The 14459-nt window shown below is 48.5% G+C and overlaps 1 protein-coding gene across 3 annotated transcripts in view; it reads left to right on the top strand.

Moving 5' to 3' along the window:
* FGD1 (FYVE, RhoGEF and PH domain containing 1) overlaps nt 1-14459 on the top strand; it is a 75409-nt gene that overhangs the window by 40203 nt on the left and 20747 nt on the right. For 2 of the 3 annotated variants that reach the window (XM_072991389.2, XM_072991388.2), the window contains exons 5-13: nt 570-659; nt 7623-7771; nt 8508-8664; nt 9438-9576; nt 10202-10260; nt 11126-11272; nt 11396-11497; nt 13593-13672; nt 14318-14348. In XM_072991389.2, coding sequence (XP_072847490.1) covers nt 570-659; nt 7623-7771; nt 8508-8664; nt 9438-9576; nt 10202-10260; nt 11126-11272; nt 11396-11497; nt 13593-13672; nt 14318-14348 — 954 coding nt within the window. The remainder of the gene's footprint in view (nt 1-569; nt 660-7622; nt 7772-8507; nt 8665-9437; nt 9577-10201; nt 10261-11125; nt 11273-11395; nt 11498-13592; nt 13673-14317; nt 14349-14459) is intronic. The other variant, XM_020792958.3, reaches the window with a different exon arrangement.

The raw sequence follows: 14459 nt of genomic DNA, 5'->3' as shown, positions 1-14459 counted from the left end.
CGAGATGTTAGCAGTGCATGTGTAACTGTCATGAGACTCCGCTCGTCCAGGTAGGGCCGTAGCTGGTATAATTTCCACAGCTGAAGGAAGGCGCCCCTGGCCACTGAGCCCACCTGGGCTTCCAGATTTAGACTGGGGTCCAGGAGCAGATCTCATCTATCTCCCAGTGAGGATGAAAGCAAAAAACCAATATTTCTAAGCCTGAACTCTTAAGAACTGGGAACATTTGGGGTGGGAATAAGGCATGGGTTGTGTAAAGATCCATAGGAAGAATCAAGGAACAGTTCCGTTACTAGTTCCTCTGGGGGAAATCCTGGTATCAAGAGTCCCAGGAGTGGTTGGTGAATTCAGACATCCTTGTGGCCATCATGATACTGTATATCCTACCTTTCCTCTTGCAAGCTGAAGGCAGAACACATGGTTGTCTTCTTTCCCACTTTCTCACAGCGACTTCATGAGGAAGGTCAGGTTGGGAACAAGTGACTGGCTCAAAGTCACCCAGTCTCAATGCAACATTCTCACTATCTGGGCTACAGTACTTAATGCACATCCTTTCATCTTCTCTACAGATGACAGTTCCACAGAAGGTCTTCCGAATTGCCAACGAACTTCTTCAAACAGAAAAAGCCTATGTATCTCGTCTGTATCTGCTGGACCAGGTAATGTAACCATTCACAAGTTACTATGGTGCTTGCAGTGTTTGTTAAAGCCTGGCAGAAAATATGGTATCTTTCTCACAAGCTGTGCCCAGTTTTGTAGGTCAGAAAACTAGAGTTACAGCCAAGGTTGTTTTACGCTGGTGGAATAGTTGCTTGCATTCAGCTTTGTTGGGTTGTGGGTTCTGTTTTCTCCATTCCTGGTAGTATAGTCATGCCCCGCTTAACGATTACCCCGCTCCACGACGAAATCACTTCACGACGATGTTTTTGCGATCGCTTTTGCAATCACAAATAGATGTTTAAATAGGAAAAAAACGCTTGACGGTGATCGTTTCCCTGCTTCGGGAACCGATTTTCGCTTAATGACGATCAGAAAACAGCTGATCGTCGGGTTTCAAAATGGCTCCCCGCTGTGTTAAGGACAGATTCCTCGCATTACAGGCACCAGAAAATGGCCTCCCTATGGAGGATCTTCACTGGACGGTGAGGTATTTCGCCCATTAGAATGCATTAACCGGTTTTTTAATGCATTCAAATGGGTTTTTTACTTTTGCTTGACAACGATTTCATTGTACAGCGATTTTGCTGGAACGGATTCTTCAACGTGGTTCTCCATGAATCCACACTAGTGGGTTTAGACAGCGCCTGCGCTGGCCTCTCGGAATTTTCTAGAGCTGTAAGAGAAAAGTAACAATGTTTTAGGCTACCCCTTACCGCGCATGTCTAGCCCGCCAACGGCTCAGTTCCTTTTTTCCGCCAGTGAGTTGGGACCTCTCGTTAGAGCTTTGCTTCTTGGTTCGTTCTGGCGAACTATTTTGCTTCTATTTTCTGGCTACCCTGACTTCGGACCGTTTCTTTGACAACGCTTCTGCCTCTGGTGATTTTGGTTCGGTGAACTGTGCCTTCATCCGGCGTTAATTACCTCAAAAGGCTTCCCGCTGAGGCCTAATAGGCCTTTACGGGCCCCCTGCGGAGGCGCCACGCGCCTACAGGAATCTTTCAATTTTCCCTCATTGGACTTCCTTTCGTGCTCCGGTCGACGCGGCTCTGCTCTCAGTTAATCGGACCCTCCGCTACGGTTGGTTTTTTCCCTTTCCTCTTGGTCTATGCCTCCTAAAGAAAAGCCATCCCCCAGGAGAGGACCCTTTCGCCTCTGCACCGCGTGCTCCAGAAAACTTCCCTTCCAGGACGGACATTCCCTCTGTTTGTACTGCCTGGGGGAATCGCACGCGGTGTCCCATTGCAGGCATTGCAAGCAGTTCACAAAAGTCACACTCAAGGCGCGCCAGCAACGCCTGAAGTATTTTTTGTGGAAACAGACTTTGTCCGCTTCCCAACCTTCTCAAATGGAGGCTATACCCTCTACCTCCTCCGTGCGCTCCGAAGTGAAAGTAGTTTCGGCGCCGGAACCATCTAAGGGAAAGGGACCTAAGCAGTCTTCGAAAGACAAGTCTAAGAAAAGGAAGACTCCGTCAGCACTTACCTCCGCATCGGTCTCCCTCTTTTCATCGACCGAGTCCTCGGTTCCACCGGTGTCGGAACATCTGAAAAAGAAAAAGGTGTCGACAAAGTCATCAGCGAGGGCTAAGGAGCTTACCCTCGTTGTCCCATCTATCTCGACTTCAGTGCCCTCTCCTTTACTCGAGGATTCGTCTAGAGACCGGGAATCGGTGTCGGACTTGGCTCCTTCTTTACCTCCTCATCAAGAGCCACCGTCCGTTGTCGAGAAGTCTCCGACGACGAGCCACTTAGAGAAGATAGTGGCTGATCTGCCGGGCGTCCCTCGCAGCCCCATTCTAACCGGGCTAGGGACGGGATCGCGATCCTCGACACCGGGATCCCCAGGCTCCAAGTCTCCATCTACACCAGTGAGACCTGCTAAGCCTGTTCCGGCCCCCTCTCCTCGGCTTCCAGCATCCGAGTTAGAGGAGGAGCCTGTACCTAAGAAGCCCCGGCGCCACCGCAAACATAAACGCGGTTCTGGCGCCGATAGGCATAAGAGGCATCGACGCCGAGACTACTCTTCCTCTGACTCTGAGGATAGCAGGGATAGGAAACGGTCCCGGCGTCGTCGTCGTCGTCGCGACGATTCCACTGAGTCCTCGTCATCGACTTCCCTCGACCGACGTCGACGTCGAAAGAGGTCCCGATATACCTCTTCCTCCTCGTCGTCGATCTCACCCCCTAGGAAGGGTCGACATGGCAAGCGCCCGATCGTGGACAAACCTGCCCCCTCGGCACCGATTAAGCCAACTGACCCTCCAGGTCGACCAACACCACCTCCCCCTCCGGTGCGCCCGGTACCCGAACCTGTACCTCAGGCACCCCGGCCTCGTAAGACTTCTAAGGCTAAGGATACGGACTCTCGTCCTAGCATCCTCCAGTCTTCTGATGAGGAAAGCCAGGACCCTCACTCCTCTTCTGAACAAGAGGACGGGAATACTTCTGAAGCTTCTCTGGAGCTACCACCTCCAGGAGAACCCCTAGGCTCAGACGCAGCTGACATCCACCCCTCCTCCCCGTCTGAGGACTTCTCCTCTTACCCTCAGATGGTTTCTAGGATGGCTGCAGCGCTTAAACTGGACATAGAAAAATCCCCCTCGCGCGCAGACGACCTGATTTTTGGGGATATCCACCTTGCAAGGTCTCGCCCTGTCAGTCTCTCTTATGTGCCTGAACTTATGGACCTTCTCAAGGAGTATTGGCAGCACCCTGCTGACCCTCCCAATATGTCCAGGCGTACTGAGAACATGTATCGTGTACATGGAGATGATACCTCGTTCTTGTTGAAGCATCCAGCTCCCAATTCCTTGGTAGTGGAGTCCAGTGTTTCACGGTTACCAGCTAAAGGTCACCCAACTCCAACCACTAAGGAGGGCAAGGACTTGGAAGTTTTGGGCAGACGGCTTTATTCTATGACTACTTTTGCACTCAGAGCTCTCAATTACTTGGTAGCTATGGGTGCATACCAGAAACAACTATGGGAACGAGTCTTGCCAGCCCTGCAAGTAGCTCCGGAGGACATCAGGCAGACTTGTCTCAATGCCCATGCGGAGGCCTTGACCGTTTCCAAGCACCAACGCTTAGCCTCCCGTCACGTCGCTGATGCCAACGCAAGGAATTTGGCATCCATCATTACCTTAAGAAGGCACGCCTGGCTTCGTTCTGCCAACATTATGGAAGACATCAAAGCTAGGATTAAAAATCTGCCTTTTGATGCTACAGGCCTGTTTAATGGCTCCACGGATGAGAATCTTGAGAACTTACACAAGAGCAAAAAGACGGCAAAATCCTATGCAGTGCAGCAGCAGCCTAGACCCTCCAAATCTCAGTGGAGGCCTAGACCCCAGCAACAACCCTATCAACAGCAGACTTATCAACAATCCGGTCCTTCCACTTACCATTCGTTCCGATCTCAAGCTGCTCCACGCTCTTCACAGGCTTCTTCATCGGCTTCCAGCTTCAAGCCTCAGGCATACAAAAGGCAGTCCTTCAAACCTGGGGGGAAAAGGTCAAAACAATATCTTTGACTCTCATCACCCCATCCGGTCCATCAGGTCACGCACAAGACTTTCTCCTTACCTTCTGAACTGGAACAAGATTACCCAAGACACCTGGGTCTTGAACATTATAAGCTCCGGCTACCGCCTGGAGTTTATAGAGTTACCTCCTCTAGGCTGGATCAAGCCTACCTCGTTCGATCCCATCCTAGAGGACGAGATTCTCACCCTTCTGGAGAAACAGGCCATCCAGGTAGTACCTCAGCGGGACATCCTGAACGGGTTTTACTCCCGGTACTTCACGGTTCCGAAGAAGGACGGCGGTCTGCGTCCCATACTAGATCTGCGGGACCTCAATTCTTACCTCAGGCCTCGTCGCTTCAGGATGGTCACTTTGGAAGGGATCCTTCACCTGCTGAAGAAAGGAGACTGGTTTGTGGTGGTGGACCTCAAGGATGCCTACTTTCACGTGACGATACACCGAAGATTCAGAAAATATCTCCGGCTCGTGTTCAAGGACACGGTATACCAGTTCGTGGCTCTTCCCTTCGGTCTAGCCTCGGCACCGAGGACCTTCACCAAATGTATGGCCCCGGTAGCGGCTTACCTGCGATTGCAGGGCATCCAAATTTACCCCTACATCGACGATTGGCTCATCGTCTCCAAATCCAAACCAAGGGCATATCGAGACACTCAATTTGTCCTCAGCACTCTTCAAGCTCTGGGACTATCCATCAATCTCGAGAAATCTCATCTAGAGCCCTCTCAAACGATGGACTACATAGGGGCACATCTCGATGCAGTGCAAGGCCGCATGTTCCTTCCTCTAGAACGCGTTCACAAGATCAGAAGAGCAGTTCGCAAGTTCAAACCACGACGCACGGTGTCGGCCAGGCTGGCTCAACATCTGCTTGGCCTCATGGCATCGACAACAGCCACTTTGTCTCATGCACGGTTAAAGATGCGCTCCCTGCAGATTTGGCTCCTCACCCTGTTCGACCCAGAGACAGACAGCCAAAGAAAGCGCCTCAGGGTCACACCAGAGCTGGCAAATCAACTACAGTGGTGGACGTTCCTTCCCCATCTCTTGGTCGGCAAGCCGTTCAGACCCATTCTACTTACCAGACAGGTCACCACAGATGCCAGTCCGACGGGTTGGGGAGCCCACTGCGAGGGTCATCAGATCAATGCCCTCTGGACCCCGGAGGAATCGACGCTGCACATCAACCATTTGGAGATGTTAGCGGTCATAAAAGCCCTCAGGGCCTTTCTTCCCCTAGTAAGGGGCAGGGCCATACAACTAGTCACGGACAACACCACCACGATGTTCTACGTAAACAAACAGGGAGGCACAAGATCAAAGTCCCTTCTGTTCCTCACTATCCAGCTGTGGGAGTGGTGCTACCAGCAACACATCTTTCCGGTAGCCATCCACATTGCTACAACGGACAACCAGCTCGCGGACGACTTGAGTCGCCGCTCTGCTCAGACCCACGAGTGGGAGTTAGATCAGCAGGTGTTCCTCAAACTTTGTCGGATGTGGGGTCAACCTCAAGTAGATGTGTTTGCAACTTCCAGCAACAAGAAGTGTCTGCATTACGCTTCTCGAGCCGGGAAAGGAAAGGACTCCCTCGGGGATGCTTTTATGATCCCTTGGGACGTGGGACTGATCTACCTGTTCCCTCCGCTTCCTCTTCTGCAGAGAACTATCATCAGAGCCTTGCGAATGAAAACGGAGGCAATCCTGATCGCCCCTTGGTGGCCACGTCGACCGTGGTTCTCCACACTATTTCAGGGTGCAGTGGACTACATGACATTACCATTGCATCCACATCTTCTCACTCTGGACGACGGGAAGATTCTACATCCCGACCTGGAAACCCTCCATTTGACAGCGTGGAGGATTTCCCATCATTAATTGAAGTCATTGATAAGGCTCGTAAACCAGCAACAAAGTTGCTTTATCAATATAAATGGAGGAATTTCCTGAAGTTTGCCAGGGAACGTAACTTACAGCCATCCCCAGTATCCTTGTCTACCCTCCTGCTCTACCTCAGACATCTTTTTGACTTTGGACTATCCAAATCTACCCTGAAGGTTTACACAGCGGCTATTGTGGCCTTTCAACCTCAGGGTTCTGAGTCATCTCGCTGGTTTTCACACCCAACGCTTAAGGCCTTCCTCAAGGGTTTAAGCAACATGAGGCCACCGTTGAAGAAACCAGTGCCACAGTGGTCTTTGCAGACTGTTTTACATAGCCTCACCAGACCTCCATTTGAGCCTATGGCCTCTTGTGACCTTAAGTTCCTGTCTTTCAAGACTTTGTTCCTAGTAGCCATCACTTCGGCTAGGAGGGCTAGTGAACTTGCAGCCTTGCGTGCGGATTCTCCCTATCTTCAGTTTTACAAGGATAAAGTTGTTTTGCATCCTGATGTCTCCTTTCTCCCTAAGGTGGTTTCTGAGTTCCACGTTAACCAACCTTTGGTTTTACCTACGTTGTTTCCTGAAGCAGTGACAGATGTTGAACGCATGCTTCATTCTTTGGACGTTCGCAGGGCACTTGCCTATTATGTCTCAAGGACTAAAGACTTTAGGAAGTCTCCTAGGCTATTTCTTTGCTTCTATGGTCAGCAAAGGGGTTCAGCTGCTTCGTCGTCCTCTCTTTCTAGGTGGTTGGTCTCCACTATTTCTTTGGCCTATGAACTACAACACAGACCTATTCCTGAGGGTCTTAAAGCCCATTCAACTAGGGCTGTGGCTACGTCTACAGCTTTACTGCGAGGAGTCGATATTCAAGAAATTTGCAGATCGGCTACCTGGTCCAATGTGTCCACGTTTGTCACCCATTACAAGTTGGACCTTCGGGCCAAGAATGAGACCAAGTTTGGAAGGGCTGTCCTTACGTCATTGCTACAATGACGGCCCACCATCCAGTAAGTTTGCTTGCTAATCACCCACTAGTGTGGATTCATGGAGAACCACGTTGAAGAAGGACAGGTTACTTACCTGTAAACATGGTTCTTCAAGTGGATTCTCCATGAATACACACGTCCCGCCCGGCCTCCCCACATGTCCGTCATTGGAATCGAGTCCCAACTCTTCTTTGTGGCGGGCATATGGAACTGAGCCGTTGGCGGGCTAGACATGCGCGGTAAGGGGTAGCCTAAAACATTGTTACTTTTCTCTTACAGCTCTAGAAAATTCCGAGAGGCCAGCGCAGGCGCTGTCTAAACCCACTAGTGTGGATTCATGGAGAATCCACTTGAAGAACCATGTTTACAGGTAAGTAACCTGTCCTTATCGTCCTCAAGCGAGGCACCACTGTATCTGTACAAAAGAAGTTTAGGCTGTGGGCAGAAGAAAGAGAAGATGGTTCTCTCCACCACTGAATCTGTGCTAAACATGGCCACGAGTCTGGGTCAGGGCTGCCTCCCATGTTTTTAAAGCATGTTCTGCCTCCTAGGTCTTCTGCGCCCGTCTTCTGGAGGAAGCACGTAGCCGAAACTCTTTCCCAGCCGATGTGGTGATGGGCATTTTTGCCAACATCTGCTCAATCTATTGCTTTCATCAACAGTTTCTGCTCCCAGAACTGGAGAAGCGTATGGAAGAATGGTGAGGAAATGGCTTAGGATTGGCTTCCTTCTGGGTGGGGCATTTAAAGTACACAAATACATGCATTGATCTCTTTTTAAGCTGCTGGTCAGCATTTGCATGACACGAAATCCTGCTGTGGAGGGATTCCGCGTGTTCGAAATGAATGTAAATTTTATACTCTATTTGAATGAACATGATGTGTTTCTGCATAGTTGTGTAACTTTATCTCTCCACCTTAGGCTTTCAGGGGTTGAGAGGAACTCAGGCCTTGGGTGCTAATCTCAAATAACCCAAATGAATAACAGAAGGGCCCTTAGAGGTTATCTAATCTGGTCCGCTTGCTTAGGTTAGGTTCTGCAGAGCAGGAGAAAAGTACAGCAGCCCCTAAGGGATGGCTGCCTCTACCTCTGCTTAAATATCTCCAGGGATGTGTTCCATTCAGCATGTTGTCCAAACAGGGCATCCTGGCTTCTTACTCTCTTGGCAACTGGGAATCAGTCTAGATTTCTTTTTTTAATCCTGGCTTATTCGGGAGCATCAAGATGGGATGCCAAGATGGACGTTATGCTGAACAGTCAATTTTGAGTTGAATGGGAAGAGCCAAGCAAGAATATGTGGGCAGGAGGCATCCTGTCTTGTTTGGGAGCAGCAGTTAAATCTTAGTGACTTCAGAATCCTACGGTCCCTGCTGATGCTGACCTTGCCTTCTCCTCATGGATCTCTCTTTTTCTCCCTGTTGCTTTGATTCTCACAGGGACCAGCACCCTCGCATTGGGGATATCCTTCAGAAACTGGCTCCGTTCCTTAAGATGTACGGCGAGTATGTCAAGAACTTTGACCGCGCCATGGAGCTGGTCAACACCTGGATGGAGCGCTCCGCCCAGTTCAAGGGCATAATCCATGAAATCCAGGTGAGCTCGCTCAGCACTCATTTAGCTCAGGGTCACCTCAAAAGTATTGCTGTAGTGGGTGCCCCAGGTCTTCCCCCTCCATAGACACACACAAGGGGGGGGGGGAAAGTCACAACATTTAAAAAGCTGGAGCTTCACAGAGGAACAGCTATATTTCCATTCCAGTGCTTCAGGCCAGTATTTATATCGTACTCCCCCTCCAAGTATTCAGAACACTTAAGATAATTTTATTGATTGGGTTTTATGAATGAAATGTGCTTCTAGTTCCCCACAAAGGAAAAAAAAAGTAAAAATCATTTGTAAAAATACTCTTCTCAGTGCTTGTGCTTTGTGTGTATGGGAAAGCGTGGGTCGGTGGGACCACTGATTTAGGCTGAGAGGCAGAAAGAGGATGCTTGCGCTTTATGGCCTGATTAAGAGCTAAATTAGGCCTGGAGGTCATGTGGCCTTCTAGATTTTCCTGGCCTACAATCTCCATCATCATCCACTCTTGCTTATACTGGTTGATGGCTTGACGGGAGGGAAGTGTAGTCCAATAACATTGTGGACCTCCTGATCTAAAGAAGAGCTGCGTTATTGGGAAGGGAAGGATTTGTCAGGAAGGAGCCGGTGTTGCGTCAACTGCTCAGGCCTCTCGTTGCCTTGGCTTCCTTCCGTGAGTTCTGCCTCTAGCTCTCTGGGTCGCTTTTCTATCTGGGAACAGGCCTGTTGCTCTTGGAGAACAGCCAGGCAGACATTTTCTCTTGAGACTGAGACTGCTCTCTCTGTCATAGCGGGAAGAGATATGTGGGAACCTAACTCTGCAGCACCACATGCTGGAGCCAGTCCAGAGAATTCCTCGCTATGAGTTGCTGCTGAAGGATTATCTTCTCAAGCTCCCTCCGGATTCGCCTGATTGCAAGGATGCCCAGAGTGAGTGCAAATGCAGGGGGCGGTAGAGAGAGAGAGAGAGCTGGGCGGGGCAGAAAGGTTCAGTACGGGAGGTGCACAAGGTGCCACAGCAGGCAGAGAAAAGGAGCTTCCTAGAGGGTGTGATGTTAACTCACAGTTAGGCTGGCTTCTGGGGTGTTCCCCTTCTCTACTTGGAGTTTCCAGAGTATTCAAAGCACTCAGCACTTCTCCTTCTCAGAGGGACATCTGGCAACCTGAGTAAAGGGTGTAAGGCCAAGATTTCAAACCTGGAGGGCTGCTGGCTAAGCCTGAGGCTGCAGCAGCAGCTACTTCTCCCACTTTCATAATCTGTCTCTTGTTTGGCATCTGGGAGGCCAGGGGTAGTCAGTGGGCTTGATCCTGCTGGGGGGACTTCCAGAGTTATTGGTCTCTAACACAGATGCAGACCAAACCTGGAGTCTAGCCTTCAGTGTCGGTACAGGGGCAGGTGCCCAATAAATGGCCCTGGATGACATTGTCTTTGCAGATGCCCAAATGCATGGTAACATTTTGGTACTTTTCTGCTGTTAGCTCTGTTGGTGGCCCAGGGGATTCCTTGGCAGCCTAGTAATGTAGACACTCCTTTTCCCTTTTCCTCCTGCTTCAGAATCCCTGGAACTCATTGCCACCGCTGCGGAACACTCAAACGCAGCCATCCGCAAAATGGTAAGAGCTGGAAGAAACTGGAGGTGACAACATCTGGCAATTTTCTCTTCTGAAGGCTAGGAGGACTTTGCGAATGGGGTTCAAGCTGTGTGTTTCAGAGCGCTCGGCATGTGATTGAGATTAAGGGGCAAGAGTAGTACAAGGCCAGTTGGAACAACTAATAGTATACAGGACCAAGGTGTCCATGGATGCCGAAAAGGGCAGGTATAGAAACGCTATATATAGCATAGTCTCTGGTTCTCTCTAGTGGCCAGTTCTGGTAATGCGCCTTGGAAATGCATATTTCTGAGGTTTTTTAATTCAACATTTTCAGGCAGTGGATAAGTGAAACCATTGGTCCTGATCCTATCAATGTGGAGGTCTTGCTGTATTAGATTTAATGCCTTAAGGTTTGCTTTCCATCTTCTGATGGGCAGGGAACATACAGTAGTTCAGAGACAGCGCACCAGTGCAGGAAGTCTGAGGTTCAGTTCTGCAGCTTCTGTAGGGTAGGGGGCAATGAGAAAAGATCACTTCCTGAAATCCACTAGAGTTGCTGCCAGATCCCAGGAGGTGCTAGCAGGCCAGAGGGACAAATGATTTGACTAGTACAAGGCAGTTTCCTTTGCAGCTTGGTAGTGCTAATGTGTGATTGTTAAAGGAGTATTTATGGACTGAAAAGTTGTCAGATGCAATTGTTATAATCATTAAGAGAAATAGCTGTTAAAGTGGTAAATTAAAAAGTAATGTAGCGTTGTTAAACAGTGGCCCAAAGCACCCCTCGCCCTATTTCCCCCTTTGCCCCGAAACAGACAAATTAAAATGATGTGGCTCAAAAAATTTGATGAGCCTGGCATTAAATGATGAATGAACGTAACCCTTCTAGGAAAGGATGCACTCGTTGCTGAAGGTGTATGAGCTGCTGGGAGGTGAGGAAGACATTGTCAGTCCCACTAATGAGCTCATCAAGGAAGGGCACATCCTGAAGCTTTCTGCAAAGAATGGGACAACCCAAGACCGGTACCTAATCCTGGTGAGAAGAGGTGCTGGGACTTTGCCCCCTTCCCCTGTTTTTAACCTGACCAAGCCCAGAAAGACGGGGCCTGGCAGGAAGTCCTTGACATCCTGTAACTTTACTCTTCTTTTTAAAATCCAGTTCAATGACCGCTTGCTGTACTGCGTGCCAAAGCTGCGTCTCATTGGCCAGAAATTCGGAGTCCGCGCTCGTATCGATGTAGACGGGATGGAGGTAAAACGGGTGTGTGTGTCGCAATAGAAAGGAACCATACAGATTTCAGCTGCTAGAAATATATCAGAGTGATAACAGTGACTGTTATCAATCCAAGTTGAAACTGGGCACAATTTAATGATAGTTTAGGAGTGGGCAGAGAGGAACTCACTCACATTCAAGTTAGTTCCTTGTTATTATTCTGGCTTATTTTTCTGGAAGGGATAACTAAACCAGTCCTCAGCTTTAGAAAACAAGTGAAAATGTGACTGTTTACCCAGGCCTTCCACAGCCTTAACCTGGATTAATTTGGTCTCCTTTGACTATTGACTTTCTATTATTTCAAGGTTAATTGTCTCTGTTTGTCCACCATCTTTTCTATCAGCTGCTACTTATATATTGTTAATATATGATTGGTTTTCTTTTATTTGATGTTTTAAATTGGTACTCATTGCTGAATTTTATGTTCATGTTGCTTGTTGTAAGCCGGCCAAAGTAGGGGCCTTGCCACTAAATGGACAGAATAAAAATTTAAAACATAAATAGATAAGTAAGTAAATACCTGCTTCACAAGCTCTTCAAGTTAATTTTACAACCTGATACTGTTTGATAATGCTTTTTTATTATCTTATCTTATGGTTTACGTGTACTTGTGTTAGCTGCCAAATTCTGTTTTTTAAGAACGGTTTAATTTCTCTTGATGTATGCATCTTTATTGGCTATAAATCAATAAAACATTCCTATTCATTCATGAATAAATAAACCAACATAATACAGTGGTGCCTCGCATTACGACGTTAATTCGTTCCAGCGAAATCGCTGTAGAATGAAAACATTGTAATGCGAAATAAAAAAGCCCATAGAAACGCATTAAAACCCGATTAATGCGTTCCTAGGGGCTTGAAACTCACAGTCCAGCAAAGATCCTCCATAGCGCGGCCATTTTTGCTGCCCATGCAGCGAAGAATCTGTCCCAGAAAAGAGAGGGGAGCCTTTTTTTTAACCCGGCGGCCATTTTGAAACTGCGAATCAGCTGGCCGAAAATCATCGTTTTGCGAGAATCGGTCCCCAAAGCAGGGAACCGATCATCGCAAAGTGAAATTCCGCCGTTGAAACAATCGTAAAGCGATCGCTTTTGCGATCGCAAAAAATTTGTCGTGATGCGATTTCGTCGTTAAACGGGGTGCTCGTCTTGCGAGACACCACTGTATGTTTCTGTCAGACAGTAGTTACAAGGCACGTTTGTAGCCTAGATGACACATGCATGGCTATAGTTTGATGATCTCCCAATATTGTCCTGGGCACAGCTGTTTTCACTTGATTTCAGAAGCTAAAGTGAGTTGGGCCTGGTTAAGTAGTTGGACGGGACACCCTCAGGGGGAAATCCCAGGGCTCCCCAGGGAAGCGGGGAAAGGATTCTACCCTGACAGTCTGGATTGCAGCTGCGAGTCAAGAGTTGACAGCCTGGGCTAGATGAACCCAGAGTCTGAGTCAGGATAAGACTGCTTGTTCTTTCATGTTCCTGACTTGACTTTGCCGCTGAATATATGAACTAGTTCCGTCTGATACTTAATTTTTTGAGAAGATGTTGGGACGACTATTTTTGTTTTTAAATTTACTCCTTTTTTTCTCTCTGGTGCTTTGGATGATGTTTTTAACTAAACAACCAAGCCCCTTTTACAAAACAGTTGGGACAGACTTTAGACAAACGTGCCACCAAAAAACGCAGAAGTGTTAAAGATGAAGACTCAGCCATGAAAACTAACACAACAGATCATTTTGTTTGGGATATGTCATGTATCCCTTCAAAACTCCTCAAATAGAAACGTTTATATTCTCTGTTGATATTTGAGGTATATCTGGGTGACGTTTCATATTCCCAATTAGCTGAGTCAAGGGGAATTGAGAAGGGGAACAATCCCCCACTCCAGGAAGTCATCCCTGAATCAGAAGTTAGGTCTGGAACGCAACCATGATGGCTGGGAGATTTCTAGATGGAGTTGTCTGGAAAAATAACTTTTCTAAGTTCTACAGAGTCTGACTTGTTTGCACATGAAAGTTGCTTGTGATCCCAAGGATGAGGCCTCATGGATGAACTAACCCTCTTTTTCTTATTTCTCTACAGCTGAAAGAGACCAGCAGCCTCAATGTGCCCCGGACCTTCCTTGTATCAGGGAAGCAGCGATCCTTAGAACTTCAGGCCAGGTACAGCCAGTGAACCCACTCAGTGACCGTTCCTGTTCGTGAAAAGTGAAAAGAATGGCCACCCCTTGGACAATGTGGCTTTGACCTCCCATGGCTTGCTGCTCTTTCTTCCTATCTTCTAGTCCAGTGGTCCCCAACCTTGGGCCTCCAGATGTTCTTGGACCACAACTCCCAGAAGCCTTCACCACCACCTCTGATGGTCAGGATTTCTGGGAGTTGAAGTCTAAGAACTTCTGGAGGCGCAAGGTTGGGGACCACTGTTCTAGTCTTCGCAGGTGGATGTGATGTTCTGCAGATGTGACGGACTACAGTTTTTTTCTATCATCTCCAGCCAACATGACAAAGCCACACTGCCCAAAGAGGGTGCAACAATGGCTGGAGGAATGCCACCTTCATGCCACCACACCAGCCCAGGCCACATCGGTCACGGGCAACCTCTGGCCTTCCAGATGCTAATGAAATAATCTGCAGCCATGTTGCCCACAGTAACATCCAAACTCTGCAATCTGTACAAATTGTGGAGGTTGGCGTGATTTCCCACGGCCAGACAACAACATCCGGAGGGCCACATGCTTCCCAGTCCCTGACTCTACTGCAAACACCCCGTTAGCATGTCCCCTAACATGTTCTGTTATTCCTCCTTAGGACTGAAGAGGAGAAGAGAGACTGGATCCAGGTAACTGCTGGTCTTTTGTACCTGCTACATAATATTGCCTTTTACCTCTGGGGAAGTTAAAGGAAGTAGAGGACTCGGCCTTTCCTTTCCTGCACCTCCAGCACCACAAAG

Source organism: Pogona vitticeps, chromosome 2 (assembly GCF_051106095.1).
Source record: "Pogona vitticeps strain Pit_001003342236 chromosome 2, PviZW2.1, whole genome shotgun sequence".
NCBI lineage: Eukaryota > Metazoa > Chordata > Lepidosauria > Squamata > Agamidae > Pogona > Pogona vitticeps.
Note: the sequence above shows the minus strand (reverse complement) of the source record. Positions and strands in the feature narration are given on the sequence as shown.